Source organism: Grus americana, chromosome 1 (assembly GCF_028858705.1).
Source record: "Grus americana isolate bGruAme1 chromosome 1, bGruAme1.mat, whole genome shotgun sequence".
Taxonomy (NCBI): domain Eukaryota; kingdom Metazoa; phylum Chordata; class Aves; order Gruiformes; family Gruidae; genus Grus; species Grus americana.
This window is the reverse complement of record NC_072852.1, coordinates 161979776-161999056: the sequence shown is the minus strand read 5'-3', so window position 1 is coordinate 161999056 and position 19281 is coordinate 161979776. Positions and strand designations below refer to the sequence as shown.

General features: G+C 39.4%; 1 protein-coding gene across 2 annotated transcripts in view; it reads right to left on the bottom strand.

The window, feature by feature from the left end:
- The window catches only part of UGGT2 (UDP-glucose glycoprotein glucosyltransferase 2), a 92250-nt gene extending 75629 nt beyond the window's left edge, over positions 1–16621 (bottom strand). Inside the window, exons 1-5 of one of the 2 annotated variants that reach the window (XM_054845103.1) lie at positions 16403–16621; positions 14952–15034; positions 7073–7203; positions 5820–5932; positions 1372–1546 (exon numbers count right to left, since the gene is read on the bottom strand). In XM_054845103.1, the coding sequence (XP_054701078.1) occupies positions 1372–1546; positions 5820–5932; positions 7073–7203; positions 14952–15034; positions 16403–16548 (648 nt within the window). In that variant the 5' untranslated portion in view covers positions 16549–16621. Of the gene's footprint in view, positions 1–1371; positions 1547–5819; positions 5933–7072; positions 7204–14951; positions 15035–16402 lie in introns of those variants that run through there. The other variant, XM_054845113.1, reaches the window with a different exon arrangement.
- Positions 16622–19281: the final 2660 nt, after the last annotated feature.

Sequence of the window (19281 nt, the reverse complement as noted above, 5' to 3'; positions counted from 1 at the left end):
ATATGCCCTAATTTGCCCAAAATGTATGAAAATCCCCTTTCCAAAATGTAATTTGCACATGCACAGAACTTGAAAGCTTTTTGGCTTTAGCTTACAATTTCTAAGAAACATTCTGTATTGAGAACCCTTCAGCCCACAACTGAAAACCCAACAGGGCTGGGGCTTTTCTCTGCTGGTCCTCTAAGCAAATCTCAATGCAGGCAGCACTGCAGTCTCTAAGCAGTCTTGGTGATAGTGGCAAAAAAAAAAAAAAGACAGCAGAAAGACCATACCTCTTCTGCTCTGAATGCTCCCTCTTCTGGCATTTAATGTAAAAAAGGAGGGAAAATCTGTCTTAGTGGGAACCAAAGAATAAAAATGGAGGTTGTGAGGAAGGAGGAAAAGGAAAGAGCAGTCTGAAGACAGAAATTGTGCAGGGAGGAGGACAACAGGTATTTGGGGGGACCATGGTGCATGAGTTGGTCAGAACAAGAAGACTGTAGGTTTTTAACTGAAAAAAAGTGCATAAAGGAAAAGAAAGTTCAGTAAAAACTACATCCCACACAGCTTAGAATTTAAGATTGGTTTCCTCAAATCTTCTATTTCATTACTGTGAGCAAACAACTCAGTCATCCGCAAACTATGGATCTCATCTTCCTGAAATGCCTGGTCTGCATAAATCACAGCAACCTCTCACTTCATCAGATTATTCCTGTATTAGCTGCACTACTTAAGAGCTGTACTCTGAATAGAAATTACAAAAAAATTCCAATAAACCAAACTGGGGACAATACACTTCCATGTACTGGTATTTGTCTTGTTTTGTTTCAGGGAGAAGAGTAAGTTAAAAAAATGTATTTGGAAACATTATGTTTAAAATACTGACACTGTGGAATGTAAGTGCTGAAAAACTGGTCAACGACATTGACTGTGATAACCCATGCTGCTGTACTACAATGAACATATGAGATTATACCAAGAATATGTAAAATTATAAGTATAATTATTTTTCAGCTTGATTTTCTATTCTACTTCCCATTTTTCTAATCCTTGTTACTAATACGTTCAGTCTGCTGCACCAAGATTCACCCAAGACCTTTGTATAACATACAAAAACCAGACATATAACCAAAAAAGAGGTATTTCAAGATCAATCAATGATGCAAACAGTGCTTGCATGCAGGATTAGATAATATTATCATGTTTTCCCAGCTTCAAAGTTTGTATTAGGTGAATAATTTAATCTAGAAAGTTTTAAAATTAGAATATATATTGCACGTGATTTAGGCAAATGCAAAAATAAATGTAGAAAATGTGTTTCGTCAAAAAGCAAACAAAATAAAAACAGAATACTAACAGTTTACTGAATCAATGTTAATTTGAATTGCGTACCTGAACATAATGCCGGAGAACATAAACAATTTCCTCCTTTTGTGCCTTCTCAGATAAAATCTTGTGGAATCTAACAAAGTCTTTTGTACCCATTTCTGCATAAAGAACAACCACTGGGCCGTCCTCCTTGAGAGTTGGGAATTTATGATCTCCCTTAAAAAGATATGGCCTGGGTCTGGTTTTAAAAACAAATAATTGTGATATTATATATTCAGAAAATAAATAAAAACAGTGGCAGTTTTCTACTTCATAATTAAAAAACTGCTAAGGGCTTATATGCTAAAAGTATACAAGCCATGTTAAAATCATCACAAAATAATCATGAATGCTCACAAAAGAACTTAGAACACAGTTTCAAAGTAAAGCCTAAGAAACTGAAAAATCAGCATCAACTATAAATAATTTTAATATATTTTAATCAAACAACAACACAAAGAGCAAACAAAGAGCACAGCATTGAGATTTTATGCAACAATCAGTTACAGTTTGAACCTTTTAATTTAAATGATGCATTACATGGCTAGAGATGTACAGATCAATCAGTAACAGTATCAGAGGGATAGTCAGTGAAGTTTGAGAAAGCTGCTAATATGCTGGGGTTATGCTTCTCTTACACCATCAAGCTTTGTTAGTTTAGCTAATTTTGCAAATTTTGATTGCCTACCTACCCTCCTTATTGAAGGCCATGACTGTAGCAAAGTTACGCTTTCTATACCTACAGTGATTTCTTAGATGACTACAAACATCTTTTGCATAAGTCCTTGGAAAGATGGAAAAGTAACAGGGGATATGCTTGAGTAATGTACTCAATGTGCTAGTTATCAATGAGTACACTTCTTTTGCAAAGTTGCCTTTGCATAGTCACACTTGAAAGACTAGTAAACTCCCTCCAAACCTCTCCAAGGCAAGTTGAGAAACTCTAATCCAACACGCACTACAGAAATGCATGTAGTAGATGCTCATTGAAAAGTCATACTGGAAAAGTGTAAGCAGAACTCCACACCCCACAGTTTCTGTGATACAAAGCTTAGGAATATCTTCAATATAAAATCACAGAATTATTTACACTGTAAAGGACCTTTGGAGGTCATCTGCTCCAAACCCCCACTCGAAGTAGCGCCAGTTTGTATTAGGTTACTCAGGGCCTTAACATCAACATCCTATGTAAGCTTGGTAGGTATGCAATCAAAGACCACATTTGTAAGACAGAGACAAAAGGAGGGGCCTGGTTTCAGAATTAACTTGGATGCATGCAGCCACGTGTCACAGAAATATCAGGCAAGCTTTCCCACTCACATCATAGGACAGGGCAGACAAAGTAGGTGTCATCAGGGAGTGTGAAACAACTCCTGAAATGAGTAAGCTCTATTGAAGAACAGATCCAGATTTGCCCCCAGTGAAAGCATACATATGGGATGTGACTCGTGCAACTGCCTGCTCATATCCAGAGAGACAAGAACTGCCACAGTCATTCACAGAGAGTTGAAAACCTAAATCAAGGGAGCTTCTCTTTCCTTAACTAGTCACCTATGTATGGAAGAAGAACTCCTGTTCTCAAAAGGTGGGTACAAAGTGTTGTCATGACTTTCTTGAACACTGACAGTCTCCAAGGAAGCATTTTATACTATAATGACCAAGCTTCACTGAAAAATTAAGTGTTGCAGTGAAATAACACTGCATAGGGCTACCAAAATGACCTTGGATTGGAGAATTAAAGCATTCGGCCCTTGTAAATCCAAGATAAGCCTCTGTTCTCTGCTTGTCTTTGATACTGAATAGTAGTGAGAAGTAATTGATTCTCTTGCTCTTAGAGCTGAAAGCTAATTTATTTCCTGCCATAAGAGATTCTCATGAGAAGGCTGCCTGAAAGGGAAGGAATAGCAGTTGGGCAGATATAAAAAGATAAAAAAATACATGGATGTGGAGTTCAACACTCGCTAAACAGTTACTAGGGTAGTACAGGCAACTATATGCTTGCCTAGATAGTTGCCTACTTACTTGCCAAGACGGGATGCAGAAGGAATGTGATGGACAGAAGATGGCAGATACACGTAGTGACAAGCCTTCTAAGGCACTGATTGTTTTGAGCAAGACGTGACTCCCATCAATGCTTCTGCTCTTGGCAGCAACAGCCCCAGAAATCTTAAGAGTTGTGTTTTGGACAGTTAGCAAGATAAGCAATCCCAACAATTTAACCACTGAAGGAAGATCTTCCTTTGAAATGTCCAGAGCCCTCGAGCAGCCCATTGCACCTCCACACAAAATACTTCCCATTAGAGCCATGCAGTTCGTTGCAACACGGCTGAAAGTGTAACAGACCAAATCACAGAAGCTGCTGCATAAAGGACTGGATGAAGCAAAACCTTGATCTTGACATGCAGACTATCTGGGCTCTCCTGAGTCTTCCTGGATCTCAGGTTGAGCTCATGGATCTGCACAAAATAATTGTGCAGCCTCCTCTTTCTCTGCCAGTGAGATTTGAAACTATCATCCCTAAAAATAGAACATTTCTAGTGTCCTCATCCAATATAGGGAACTTTAGGACACAACTGAAAACCTAGCTTAAGTTGGCCTGGCTTAAGTGGAAGAGTCATGACAGACAGAAGACAGAAAAAGAAACACAAAGGAAAATAGTTTGAAATAAAAAAAGGATTCAATAAAACAAAAAGATCTCTTTTCATAAAAGCCATGGAGGAATCAACAGTGACATCGCACACTGTTCCATATATCATTTGTTCACCTTATAGAAGAACAGGAGCACAGTCCTATCTACATCACCTAGGCTAAACCTCTCCAGCACAAGTGAAAAGCATCTGCTACTCAAAGTACCACTGGAAATAATAGGTGAAACAATTACCTGAGGGTGAACATGTTTTTCTCAAAGTCTAGCTCCAGGAACTCTAAATATTTGAGTGACTCAACTACTTTTGGGGTGGGGAGGAGGAGAGGAAATTTATCAAGATTTTGTCCCTGCAGCTCTGAAGGTTGTAATGTGACTGGTGCACACAAAACTATCCAAAACACAAGAACAATTTAATAGAAAGAACTTAAGTTTTGTTTTGTGAATTCTTAAAGGTAGTAATTCCTAGAAGTCTAACTCTTTCAATTCTGAATACCTCAGGATTCAATGGTTTAGTATCGTGATTTTCCAGAATCTTGTAAATTTGGGGACAGTATCTCCAGAAAGGAGAATTTGCTGAACCCAGTTAAATGCTTTAGAAGAAGAGTGTATTCAGACATTGCGATAAAATGTTAAGGTCTCATGATATCTTAATATATGACCAGAAGAACTCAACATTATTTTAAAAGCCAAAATACAGTGCAAATAATTTATGTAAGAAAGTAGGAGACATTTGTTAGGCAGAATTCAATAGTTAAAAATGGGACTTTGCAAACTAGGCAGTGAAGTGTTTTTGCAAAACCCCTGGCTATTGAATAAGTAAAAGATAATGATTTAGTAGGTTGCAAATGTATCAATGACTTTGAAAATACCATACATCACACATGTAGAACACAAAACTGTTTTCCGAAGCAACCATCCACAAAGAGACAAATTTACAGGTTTTTCCAATTTATATTTGACAGAAAGCAAAATCCAAGAAACATGCCCTATTAAATCATCTTTCAGCTCAACATATCTCCATGAAGTGGTCGAGGGTATGGACACTAATGTATATTATGGTCACCTCGACCACTGCAGGAAAAAAATCCTGAACAAAATCTTGAAAATCCCAAACATAATCTTGAAAAAATACAAATGAATTCATTTTTATAGAGATTAAACATTTTGCTTTCATTATTTTGTTATTATTTGTTATTTTGATAGGTCCTACATATTTTACTTTATGGCCCAAATTCATTGTGGACTGCTGCTAGTTTCCACAGGCCAAAGCCTGCAGAAAGGCCTGATAGGTGCAAAGTCTAGCACAAGGTGAGAAAAGGTTATGCCAGCTGACGCACACTTCTCTTTCACTCCTGTGCTAAGCCCTTACAATCCAGAAAACCTCAAATGCAGCGGCACTATGTAGAAAGGTCTGTCAGCAGAAGTACTGTCTCAGACGCATTAAATGGTAAGTTTGTATAGAAAGTACAGTGTAACTTAAACTTAACTATCCCATACCAAAAAAAAAGGAAGAAATACAAAATTATCCATGTGGTTAGAGGAGTGAAGCTCTATGATTTTATTTTAAAACCCTATTTTGATTCATAACTGATGAATTCTCATAACAGTAAATGTTTAAAATATTTCAAAACCAAAAGTAACTCTTTTAAAATAATGTAAACTTTAAATGTTATGTCTTTGAACATCCAGTAAACAGGGATTTATGGGCTTGGCATTATCAAGTAAGTAGAACATAAAATTTCAAAATAGTACAAGTAGATATGCAATAATACATTTTCCTCTTTAGTAATCTATTTTCCCTCTTGAAACAGATCATTACATTTACCTCTTAGTAGCCTTCTTCAGCAGCTTTTTTATTTCATTAGTCTTACAGGTGTGCTTCTCATGGATAACCACAAATGCACTGCAGCCTTCTGGTGGAGGTTCATCAGCTGCAATCTAATATTTCAACAATTATACTCAACCAGAATGCTTTGATTGCACTTCAACTTAAACTCACATCCCTTTGATTAAAATAACTCAACAGCTACCATTGAGTTGTGTTTCTAATTAAGCCCATTCAAAATTGGGTACATGTGAAAAAAATTATGGAAAATATTAGAAGATGAAGACTTTACAGTCTTTGTGAGATGAGTCTATCAAATAGTCATACTCCAGAAAATGCAAGTGCATTTATGTTCTGTAAAGACAGGGCTGAGAAATCTCCTCCACAAGCTGAAATCACAGCCTGTACTCTGAGATATTTTTAATTTTAGACGCTATCAGCAATCATATTAATGTACAAAGATTTGACTGCTAACCAATAAATCCAAAACAATTAATGTCAATTTTTGGTTTTCTCTCCTTCCCGCTTCCCTGCCTTTTTTTTTTTTGGAACTCTATTCAGCTATTTCCATGTTAGGTGGGAATCATATGACTGTATGTCAATGGCTATGGAGTTACAAGCTGAAAGAGAAAAATGAAAAGATATGAGTCTGAGATGATAATATTCCTCCAGAGAACACTTGCAAAAACCCCTAACTTTATTACAGCTCATTACCTTTCAGAAACATGGATTTCTCACTTTATCTGGAAGGTGGCATTGCTAAAAGGAGGAGAAGCAGTTTTAGGCTAGAGGTACAGTGAATTTATGTCCTCCCACTTTTTCATTAACAAAGCAGGTGTTTGACTATTCTACCTTCCAACTTTTCAAATACTAAAATAATGAGAGAGATGAGAAGCTCACTAAATTACAAATATAAATGACGTGAAGCTACAGGAAATTTCATACTTTGGGAATGTCTGAATTCCCATAGGATTATTAAAAGCAATGCAAAAAAACCCCACAACCTGAGTTTTAAAAATGAATAATTCCAAAAATTCTACCCTGAAAATAATGCTATCCATACAATTAAACATGAATATTTGTTCCTGTCAATATAACCAGTTTATAACGCATCACCTTTATAAATGGATCATGTTTGATTCCAAATAACATCTGAAATGTATTTTACTGAACTGTAATAATGAACATGCCTTACTTTGCAGCTAAAATACCACATAAGATTATGTACTAAATATATCAGATAATATAGTCACCTGCTGAAACATTTGAACAGTTGGAGAATATGCCCGTATGGAAAGTGCGAACTTCAATAGATTGATTTGCAGATTGGATAAAAATTGTCCTGCTTTCTTCAAGATTAAATTGTAATAGGAATGCTCTGAATCTGTGGGGAAAAAAAAACCCAAACAACAAACCAACAAACATTTAGTATTTACCCATAAATGATGGAGCGTATATACCTGTGCTACATAATAGGCAAATATTATGTTAGCGCTGCTTGGCAGGTCAAATGTCTTGAATGTTGTCCACTGGTAATTGTGTCTTTCACTACCAATCCTAAAGGCCTAATGCAACATAAATACAACAAAAGTGAGTGCAATAGCACTAGTTAACATCTAAACCATTTTCAGCAATATAAAAATCCACTCAAGACAATAATATCTTTCTGCAGACCCACACGGAAAGTCTTGAATAGAGCTTATTTGTTTATTTCTATTTGTCAAGCTTATGCTAGCCTTTTAATGCAAATTTTGAAGATTACTTACTTCCAACCAGCATTATTTTACAAATTATTTCCTCACATATCATCTTGGAACACTCCAACCATGCAACTCACACAAAAATCTTCTAAAGGTGACGTTCTTTGGGCTACTTTCAAATATCCTATTTCTTCCTTAAAGATACATCAAGGTACAACAAGAGTATGAAAATGGATGCAACATGTGAAGTGGCTTCCCCCCTCCCTGCATATCTTGCCTTCTCAAGGCCAAAATTAGGACTACAAGTAAGAAGGAAGGTGGATGGTGTCTACGAATGACAGAAGCGATAATAAAAAACATTGGTTGGAAATAATTAACCTTCATTTCTTCTTCTAGAGGCATATTCAAGTGAATATTCTCCTTCTGCCCTTAGACTGAGGCAAAGAAGCCTAATTAGAAAAAGCTTGTAATATTGTTGTATCAAGCTATGAAAAAGACCTGTATTTGTTTAAGGAATAATGCTTACCAAAACTTTAATCAGGCTGTATACATTGTACTATATGATATTCGTGAACACAAACAAATTAGAGTCAGAGATCCAAAGCTGTGACCATACCAAGCATTGTGCACCACCCCTGTTCCAGAGCTTGCTCTTCCACAGGAGGAACGGCTGAAACACACATGAAGCAGTCCAAAATCGCCAATTTATGACCCCCCCAAAATAAAATCTATGTAGTCAGCACATATTTTACTTACATTGATAGATACTACCTGGAAACTGCAGTGATTCAAGATCTTTTTCATGTGTAATTCAAATATTCTCCTATAAAGGTGAAAATTTGCAGCAAAGGGAAAGTGAGCTGTGGGGAGGAACCATTGTAGCTGTCCAGCTTGAATTCATCTTTGTTCTTAGGTCAACATCTTATTTTAAAGGTGCTCTTGGTGAGAAAGCGGAACGATCATCTCAGTAGGAAACTCCTTTTGGAGTCCAAAGTGGCACCAAATTTTTACATGGTATGAAAATCATGTCACATGATTTAACCTGCCAGATTTTACCTGCCTCAGCTGCATTAGATCTCAGAAGCACTTGTACGAAATGATGAGTGCCGCAACCAAAATGCCATTCCCTCACCATGGCCTAGGTTCCAGCAAAATATCAGACCACATACAACAGCCCTGCAGGCCATAGTTTTGGAAATATCCATTAACTGCTCCCAGCAGTTCTGTGTAACAATTTTCAAAACTAAGCACTTCTTATCCTCTCACTTTCCTCTTTACAACCCCTAATCTTCTTTTGTTCTGAAAGCCTCTAGCGTCGCCTTCCTGCCTTTTCCTCCTCCTTAAAACTCATTATTTAGAAAAGCTGAGTTTGCTATAATTCACTAGGAAAAAAAATATCTAAGATTACAATAGTGTATGACCTGCATTTCCAGGAAGCTGCCTTCCCATAAATTGCATATGATTATTACTGTCTAACATTCAATTGAATGGATGAAAACCCTATCTCTTCTATGTTTTCTAAACCTACACTAGCCCTGGCAGAACTGAAATGAGATAAATTTGGCTTCACATGTTCTAAGCAGTGAATGTAAAAAATTTGGAAGTGACAAATACTTCCAGATTGAAATGTTTCCAGTAACTATACTTTCAAATTTTCTTCAAATTATCTCCACAAAAATAAAAATTCGATCTGAGATTTCTGCCTCTCCACTCAGCCACAAATAACATCCTATTGAACACAATGAAGAGTTATTGAATATACAATTCTAAAGATACCGCCTCAAAAAAATATTTTTACCATAAGTCTTTAAATTCTTTGGCTTACAAATTCCAGCTGTGCTTTCACTGCTGTATATAAAACAGCTGACATTCTTGCTCTGGAAGATGATTAAGACAATGATGACTTCAATGAGTAAAAAAAAAAAAAAGAAAAAAGATAATTTGTCATGTGCCTTCAAAAATGATTGTATAACATGTTGACACGGTTACATTTATCAAATCATGCATCCACTCCTACTACTTCAATTTATATTAACACTGCTGGCTTCATTCAGACTACAACTGTACGTTAAACTTAATCAAGATAGATTAATCCACATCAAACGCTATACGATCCACCTAATGCAAAAATATTTTTAAACTTTATTACATATAGAACTATGGTTTCACTTTTGCAAATTATTTTCACATAGTATTTGCTCCTTGAAACTTGATAACTACTTGCCCTCCAGGCACGTTTTAATACTGCACTTTATGCCAAAGAGTAGAAGTCATAATAAATTTCTTAGGATGTTACAGGAAACCACAGAGAAACAGATGTTTCTGATCATGAAATGCTGCATGATAGCATATTACCACTAAATTCATTAACAAAGTTGATTTAAAAATAAATAAATGAGACAACATTAATAGGATACAGCTCCAGATTTCAGACATCTGAATGCACATGTATGAGCTTTATATCTGTAAATTTTCATTCTAGCCAAGAGAGATATAGCCTGGGAGCCAACAAAACCTGAAAAGCTATTTAGCTCATTCTAAAGATGCCTAAATTTGTCAGCTGAATAGCTCTCTCAATTCCTGTAACTGAATTGATTAGATTGACTACAAGAAGAACTGAACAGCTAGCTAAGCAGACTCATATTTAAACATCTACATTTACTATACACTATGTACAGCAGTATCTCACATCACAGGTAGATTAAAAATAATTAAAGGGAGACGACCAGGACAATCATATAAGTAAAGGTCTATATCACAGCTCCTCAGATCCCATGCACATGCAGCACAAAATTAATCTGAATATACGCTGGTGGCCCACACGAGAATTCAATGCACGGAGGCTTAGGAGGCAAGGAGAGTAAACATAAGGGACATAAGTAGTCAAAAGAGCACAGGATGCCGGGATCATTATATTAAGGGATGGGAGCATGGGGATTGTTCCACCTGCAGAGATGTGTATATCTGTATCGATAGCTGAGCTTGGGAATTAGAGATCCCAGCTAACAACAGTTCAAGCAATCACCAGCCAGTCAAATCCCTATGACATTCAAGATGTCAGTAGAGAGCTGTAGTGGGTTGACCCTGGCTGGAGCTCAGTTGTCCCCCAAAACCACTCTGTCACTCCCCTCCTCAGCAGGACAGAGTAGAGAAAATATAACGAAAGGCTCCTGGGTTGAGATAAGGACAGGGAGAGATCACTCACCAATTACTGTCATGGGCAAAACAGACTCAACTCGGGGAAATTAATTTAATTTATTATCAATGAAATCAGAGTCGGGTAATGAGAAATAAAGTCAAATCTTAAAACACCTTCCCCCCACCCCTTCCTTATTCCCGGGCTCAACTTCACTCCCGACTTCTCTCCCTCCTCCCCCCCAGCAGCACAGGGGGACGGGGAATGGGGGTTGTGGTCAGTTCATCACACGTTGTCCCTGCCGCTCCTTCCTCCTCAGGGGGAGGACTCCTCACACTCTGCCCCTGCTCCAGCCTGGGGTCCCTCCCATGGGAGACAGTCCTCACCAACTTCTCCAACATGAGTCCTTCCCATGGGCTTTATGAACCGCTCCAGTGTGGGTCCCTTGCACAGGGTGCAGACCTTCAGGAACAGACTGCTCCAGTGTGGGTCCCCCACGGGGTCACAAGTACTGCCAGCAAACCTGCTCCAGCCTGGGCTACTCCTTTCTCTCAGCTTTTATTGCTGAGCATGATGTCATATGGTATGGAATATCCCTGTGGTCAGTTGGGGCCAGCTGTCCTGGCTGTGTCCCCTCCCAAAATCTTGCCCACCCCCAGCCTACTGCTGAGGGGCAATGTAGCCTTGGTGCTGTGCCAGCGCTGCTCAGCAACAGCCAAAACCCTGGGGTGTTACCAACACCTTGCTCCTACCCATACATAGCCCAGCGCTGAGAGGGCTGCTGGGGGAAAATTAACTCCACCTCAGCCAGACCCAATACAAGAGGGAACATTTTATTGCATGATTATTATAGAAGTGTCATGCTTGTGAAAGAGTCCTCTTGAATCTTTAACGTTGATACGTATGTAAAAAACTTAACTAATTTAGTTTTGAATAATGTGTAGTAATCTTCTAGATTACAACAAATAACTTGCATGACTGTTGCTTATACGTAATAAACTGCTATATTTCAGAGAAAATAGTTTCCCTATAATTATGGGTTTTAGGGTTTTTTTTTTTTAATATATATATTTACACTGTGCCACTCCAGTATTTCAGTATCAGTATTCTTCCCTCTAGCTGACCACTTTATTTCAGATGTCTAATGCAGACTTCTCTAGTGGAAGTGGCTTATCTATTGCTGGATACATATGATGCTCATAATATTTCTATTTCATACTTAGTGTGTTGTCTTCAGTAAGATGCTCTTAAGTTGGAAGAATCAATATTGATGTGATTTTGTCATCAAATAACCACTTACTTTTCCTCTAAAACTGAACCTTTCCTTCTCATCCTGTTCATAAAGAGCACTGGTTTGCTTGTATAATACTACCCTAACTATGAATCGACTTCTTGGAAAACCGCTTGGTGCCAGAACTTTAAATTTCCCTGCATTATAAACATAGGAGGTTGCTGGCCATGATGATAAATATACACATCAATTGCTGAATATGCTTAATTAAAGTAGTATTTTAGTACATCCTCAAGGTTCCCCACTACCAGCATCTAATACTTCATTGGCAAGATAGGCCATGCAGATGATCCTACTGGTAATGATTCTCATTCACACAGAATTTATCCAGGTGAAGTAGGTAAAGTATGTAGCTAACTTCAACAGACATCTGTGCCACTAATAATAAATGTCACTAAAGCTTCAAATTCCTTGGAAAGTTGGTCCAAGCAAGCCGACAAGAGATGGCTGATAAAAAAACCCTGACACATCATCTAACACATCAGTCTTGTCTCCAAGGCAATAGCAGCTGCATCAAACCACTAAATAGGGAGAAAAAAAAAAAGAATAAAAAAAGAATAATAATTCAAGTCAAAAGTGACTTCTGGAGGTCACCTCATCCCAACTTTTACTTAAAGAAGATCTAATTTCAGTGCTAGATTAGGCTGCTCAGGGCCTTCTGCAGAGTTTTGAATATCTCCAAAAATGGAGATTCCATAGCCCCTTGGGGCAGCCTGTCCAGCATTTATGCAACCCCATGGCAGAAACATTTTCCCTAGTATCTAACCAAAATTTCCATATTTCAACTTGTGCCCATTGCTTTTTTTCATATTACTGTATACCTTTGGGAAGGGTCTGGTTCCATCTTCTCTATACCTTTCTATTAGCAAGTTGAAGATAGGAGGTCTCTCCTTACTCCTCTCTTACTCAGGTTGAACAAAACCCATTTCTTTCAGCCTTTCCTCACAAGTCCACTCCAGTTCCCTAACCATTGCGATGATCCTCTCCTAAACTTGCTCCAGTATGTCTTGTCTTTCTTTTAACGGGTAGTCCCAACCTGGGCCCAGTAGTCCAGAGGTGGTCTGACAAGTACTACATACAGTGGAATAATTACTTTTCTTGACCTGCTGGCTACACTCTTGCTGATGCAGCTTAGCGTGTAGTTGGCTGCCTCAGGCAGAAGAATTTAATGCAATGCATTGCACTGCTGACAAGAATCCCCAGGTCTGTTTCTCAAAATGCCCTTTATAGTCAGTCAGTGCCCAGGTCTCATCGTTGCTGAGATTATTCCAGCTCATGTATGTGAATCTGTAAAGCACCTTTGCTATCTTCTCAGTTTCTGTTGGCCTATCTCTCCAGCCTGCCAAGGCCTCTCTAATGGCAGCCCTACCCTTCAGCTTCTCAGCTTCGCCCAGTTTTCTGTCATTCACGATCTCATGGAAGGTGTAACCCGTGCCACTCTCCTGTGCATTGACAAAGACCTTAAACAGCATTAGTCAACCTGCCTCAACAAAAGCTGCCAGCAGCTGACAACAGGCCAAATTCTGCACCTACTTCTATTTTCCATGTCCTCATGCCCTTACACAGAATGGCTCCAAGCAGCATTCACCACCCGGGCCCACTGTTCTCAGCGATGGTCTCTGGTTTTGTTTATACTTAAGACCTCAGAACGTACCCAGCTTTCATCAGCTCACAGTAATTTTGGTGGGTTTTTTGGTTGGTTCCCCCCCCCGCCCAGGTGATATCCCACAACTATAATCACAGTTCTTTGTACATCTTCTGCTTCTACTACATCCTTTCAAAAGAAAAGAGGAAAATACAGGGAAACAGTAAAGCAGAACACCATGCTGTACTCAACACAAAAGTGCATCATGGAATCATAAGCAGCAAAATGCCATTTACCATGGGGGTCCCTGTTCCTTTCCCAGTGATTTTTTAAGTCTATCAGCTGCTTTGGGCATTGCTGAGCACTCAAATAACATTCTCACCAACCTACCCACATGGACACCATGATCTCTTTTTAACTTACTTTCAGCTAGTCACAGTTGTTGAAGTGTGTTGGTTTTTAAGTTCTCCCTCCCATATACAGCATTTTTCACATAACAGGGATTAATTTCTGTCATCTCACTGCCATTTCCTGCATGATCTTTCTACAATTTGTTAGCTTTTCACTATTAAATGTAACATTCAATTCACCTGCAGTCTCTTCTAGTGGTAGTGTTAGGTCCTCACACTCATGCCTAAAGAGCTGTACTATTCTCAAGTAAAGAGCAAAATGAAACAGCTTTACCTTGTTTTGAAGCTTTTTGCACCTTGTTCATCTCCTGACCTAGCAAGTAGGTCTAATATTGACCAACCTGTTGCAAAGCCTGGTAGGTTTCCAAATTTTTCATTACCACGGTCATTTCTAGCAAACTCCTCTCCAAGCTATCATCTGGAGTGGCTTACTTTTAGGCTTCATTTGCTGGATTTTATGCTTTGTTCTCTCCAAACTTCTAACAACTTGAATATTCTTCTGTCTAATCATGCAAGGTTTAATTAATCCTATTTTGACAGTGATAAACATATATTCTAAAACACTAGTACTGCTTCTAGAAAAGAGTCCCTATGCCATCTACAAGTATTAAACCTTTTTTGGTCATTTTTTTCATTTTCTCCTCTAGCTAACATTCTCATTTTAGTTATTTGTGGGATTCTCTCCCCTACATCCATCTTACACAAAACATGAAGTCCAAATATACTATAAGCTCCTGCTGAGTCACATAAGAAGGTAGGTATCTGTAACCTCTGATCCATACTGTAATAGCAGTTCAGTCTATCTCGTCTTTCTTGCTTTTAGAACTTCTCTACAGGTTGAGCTCTCAGGGAAAAATACGCTACAAGTTTCTGAAAGAAAACTACCTAGTAAGCAACAGTGGAAGAGTTAGGCTTTACCTGACTGTAACCAGTTAATGTGTTAGCTTGATGTTTAAAAGTTAAATACAGTGCAAGATAATACATTAAAACTAGCATGCTGTTTAACTTACCTCCTTGTTTATAAACTGTTAGTTCTCGTACAGTTTCCAAGAACTGCCAAAACTTCTCATTACCATCTTCTGCAATAAATTCACTGTTTAAAAATAAAAATGGATTGTCCATAGGTTGACTTTGTCCAAAGATGTATACCACAGTAAAAATCCTCAGTTGTCCAAAATAACAAATACCCAGCAACAACTATCCAGTGACCATCTAACATCTCTGTAACATAAAACACTGAACAGTGGTATATTTTGGTTAAAAGAAATTTTAAACAAAATACTACCAATCTGTGGTCAACAATCAGAGCTGTAAAGCAAGCAGACTATTCTCTGATACAGAAATAAACACAGTTTGTCACTTTATTTTTCCACAGGTATTCCAACATACAGTTATGAATAAAATCAATTCAGCACACAAACTTTATTTAATAGTGGCTAAATATAAAAATAAGAACACATACTCTGTCAAGTTATAGTTTTTAATTAAAATTACAGGCTTTTATGGATTACAATGTCTACTTTGCTATGCAGGGGAGGTCCCCAACCTCTGGACAACTTTCAAAAATGGCTTAATCCTTACAAAGCATAAAAGTTAAGGTTTGCTTTATTGCAAATACCATTCTTCCAATTACTGGTAACATTTTCTAGTTTTGTGTTTTTTCTTAAGGGAACACCAGTTGCTTTTTTCTCCCTTTTATGCGTGCCAAAAAAGATGTACTAGCCAGCATGAGTGTACTGTTTTCTAATCTTTACTTTGGAAGTTTGCCACTCCTTTGATTACAGAAGCTTGCAATTCTCCCTTTCATGGGAGTGCTCCACACAGCAGCAAATAAGCTTAAAACCTAAATAGAACAAAAAGATTTTAAACCAAACTGACAGGGGAGCCACAAACATGTAATACTGGAAAACATTTTCACTTTCTATTTTTAAATTATGATTACACATTAACATTACCTTTTTGAAAAAGACACATTTTACTACTACAGCTTCACAATTTCACTAATACCTTCATACATAATTAGTTCATTCATGAGTGCAAGTAAACCAGTTGGGCTGAGATGAAGAGATACAGTTACTCAGTGGAAGGTCGGCATTGTGTAGACTGGCCCATTGCATCTCAACCTAACCTGCAAAATGTCTGAGTAGATTAAATACAAAGCAATTTAAACAGAACACTTAAAACGCGGGAAAGCCTGTCAGCACCATCCATAACATCACACCCTCGGACAGAGGAGGAGGAGAGAAACACAGCCACCCCTTTCTGACAGCCCACTTTCTCTCTCAGCCCGCGCAGCGGAGAGCAGAAAGGAGACCCGCCCTCCTCCTGCTCCCCAGAAGACAACCGGGGGGGCACCGCCGTTGCTCCCCTTCCCCGGCCTAACGGCCCCGCGCTGCAGCCGAGGAAGACGGGAGGGGGGGGGGGCGGGGGGGGGGGAGAAGGAGGAGGAGGCTGCACGCACCTCGCCTCCAGCAGCAGTGGGGTCGCCGGCCACTTCGCCGCCAGCCGGGCCGTCACGGCCTGGGAGGAGGCTGGAGCCCTGCCGCAGGGGCACGGCTGGGCACACAAGAGAGCGAGGAGGGCCAGCAGCAGCGGCCACCCCGCCATGAGGAGGGAGGAAAACTCACAGCAGCAGCCACCACTCCACACGAGCCCCTCAGCCTCGACATACACACCTCCGCCCCGCCCACACAACCTCTGCCTTGCTCCCACTGACTGCGCTGTGCCCTCGCTATTGGTCAGCCCAGAGACCAATCAGGGGCTGACGCCAAATAAATAGCGGGGCTAGCCAGGCTTGCGTGGTGACACGCGGCGCCGGGGGCAGGCGCGGGTGGGTTGCTGCTAGCTAAGAGGGCGGTACGCCGCGCGGCTCGCGCCCCTGCGCAAGCGCAGTGTTAGTACCGCCTCCCTCAGGCGGGGCCGTGGCCCGGGCCTGTGACGGATGGGGAACTGCTCTGCTAATACAGGGGCACTTCCCTTCTTTTTAAATTCTCGCTTGTTTTATAAGTGTGATTTTTGCGTAGGTTATCGGTAGGTTTCAGTTGTAGGGCTCCGCCCTTACCTGTGAGCGGAGCGTCCCGTTAGGTGGGCGCTGATGGTGGCAGCGGCTGCTCGGAGCTGAGGAGCGGCAGGGCCGTGTTACCCCACAGCGAGGACAGCAGCCGCCTTCCTGACGCTCCCCACACCTCCCGCTACCTCTGGTTGTGCTTGGTCCTAAATGGTTGTGCGCCTGAAAGTAGTAGCTAGGAACTTACTAAGTGTGGGTAGCTTCATATGGAATATATATAATGCCTACAGGAAGGTGGAAGTGCTTAATTTCTTTTTTCCTTCAAAGTGAATGTTTTTCAAGCCTATTTATGTTTTCTACCAACATTTTTTCCTCAATAAACACCAGCTTCATCGGAAGAACTAAGATACAGTTGTTGGAACTGTGGCTCTATCTCAAGCTTACCTTGCCATTTTCAGCCTAGTGTTCTCCAATTTCTTTTTTATCTGTTTTTGAAATCTCACTAATTGTTCCATTTCCTCAACAAAACTGATGCACTGTCTCAACTTTTCTGCAGCTGTATAGCAAAGCTAAAAGTTAGTGCAGGTGCTGGAGCAGGCTTGTGGGATGTGAATATGGAGCAGCTCTGACTAGTTGTATATTGGAGGAAGAGCCCTCCAGCTGTATTAAAAATAGGGGGTATTGCCTTTTGCAAAAGTGTGATCTATGGAACTTGAAGCTGAACATGGAACTTCTCACTGCTGCATGCATCTTAATTTATTTTGTTAATAATCACCTCCTGACTGTTTAAAGCTGCTGTGTGGATGGCAGGAGCCAGTTAGGACCTTACTCTAGGGAGCAGGCTATGGAGTGTTTGGTTTGTTAGTGCTTGGGAACAGTCAATATAACATCATATGTACAAACAAAAGGAATGTGTTTGCCAGGTGTTCTTAAACTATGGTACAGAAACTGCCCAAACAAAATGCCTGTGTGTGTATGCTGCTGGGTCTTAATCATCTGAAGTGATGATAAATGGATCTCTGAGGGTTGTTCATATGTAAATTCAGCCTGGGGCCCTTTGGTTTGATTTTTTTTTCATTATTCTCACAAATCTGTGCTGTTAGAAGACATCAGCTAATTTTCATGTACCACTGTGATGCATCAGTGATGCTAACTTTAATGTAAATAAGTTGATTTAAGTTAACCTTTCCTACAAATAGTAGTGCAGTCTTCATGTACTGCTGTAGAAATAATAAAAAGCACAGGAGTATTTTTGTTGGTTCGTGTGTAAGGCCAGTAGAAATAACAAAATTCAGTATCATTTATATGGAAAAAGACTGCTATATTGTCTGAGCAGCTTTTTTCTTTCATATTGACAGTTCAGAAGCTGCTGCTGCTAACCAGGATGACATGGCCAGGGTACTGTATGGATTAGTGTGTTTGGGCCCCTTGTGTTTCTGTGCTAATAACTTGTGTATGTGGCATTTTTCATAACTCCATGTGATACTATGTATTTGTGATGCTGGATGCATCTACCTTACGCTAATCTATCAATTGCTTTTCTATATAAAGTTGCTGTGTTACATTTTGGTTTATATTGATATGGAAGAGGCTGCTATTGTTGCTTAAATGTGAATTCTTAATAGCTTATACTTGTTTCGTTTTGAGCTGTGACAATTTATAATTTGCCATACAAAAAGATAAATAAAATTTGTTGGCACTGGTTATGGAAATACAACTAGCTTTGAATTCAGTGGCAAGATAAAGTGGTAGCTCTGAATTGAATGTCAGATAATTAGTCTGTGGTGAACTGCAGAAAATAGTTGGTCCGGTTTTTCTCTCGAGGGAAGATCCTTTCTGCTTAGATTCAGAGATCTCTGTTAGACAGAATCTCCCTGCCAAGGCACATCTCTCTTTCCCATTTAGGGTTACTGTTTTATTAGGTGCCTAAAATTTAGGATCATAGATAGGCTAAATTAAGTAGGAAGGGACCTCAGGAGGTCTCCCAGTCCAACCTCCTGGTCAGAGCAGGGTCAGCTCTGAGGTCCAGTCAAATCTTGAAAAAATCCAAGGATGGCACCTGCACAACCTCTCTGGGCAACCTGATTCATTGCTTAAGATGCAGTTCTGATTGCTCCTAAGAAAGAAATACATTACCTTCCTTAAAAAAGCTTTTGCATGTTTATCCATCTTCCCTTTGCGTTAGTATCTTAGCTACATTCTAGCCACAAAGAGCCAATACACACTTTTCAAAAATCTATTTCTTTATATTTGAACAAAGGCAGATTCTAATCTTTTAAGCAGTGTGCAAGCCTAGAAGATGGAGAGCAGACTTAATATTCATTTCTACAGCA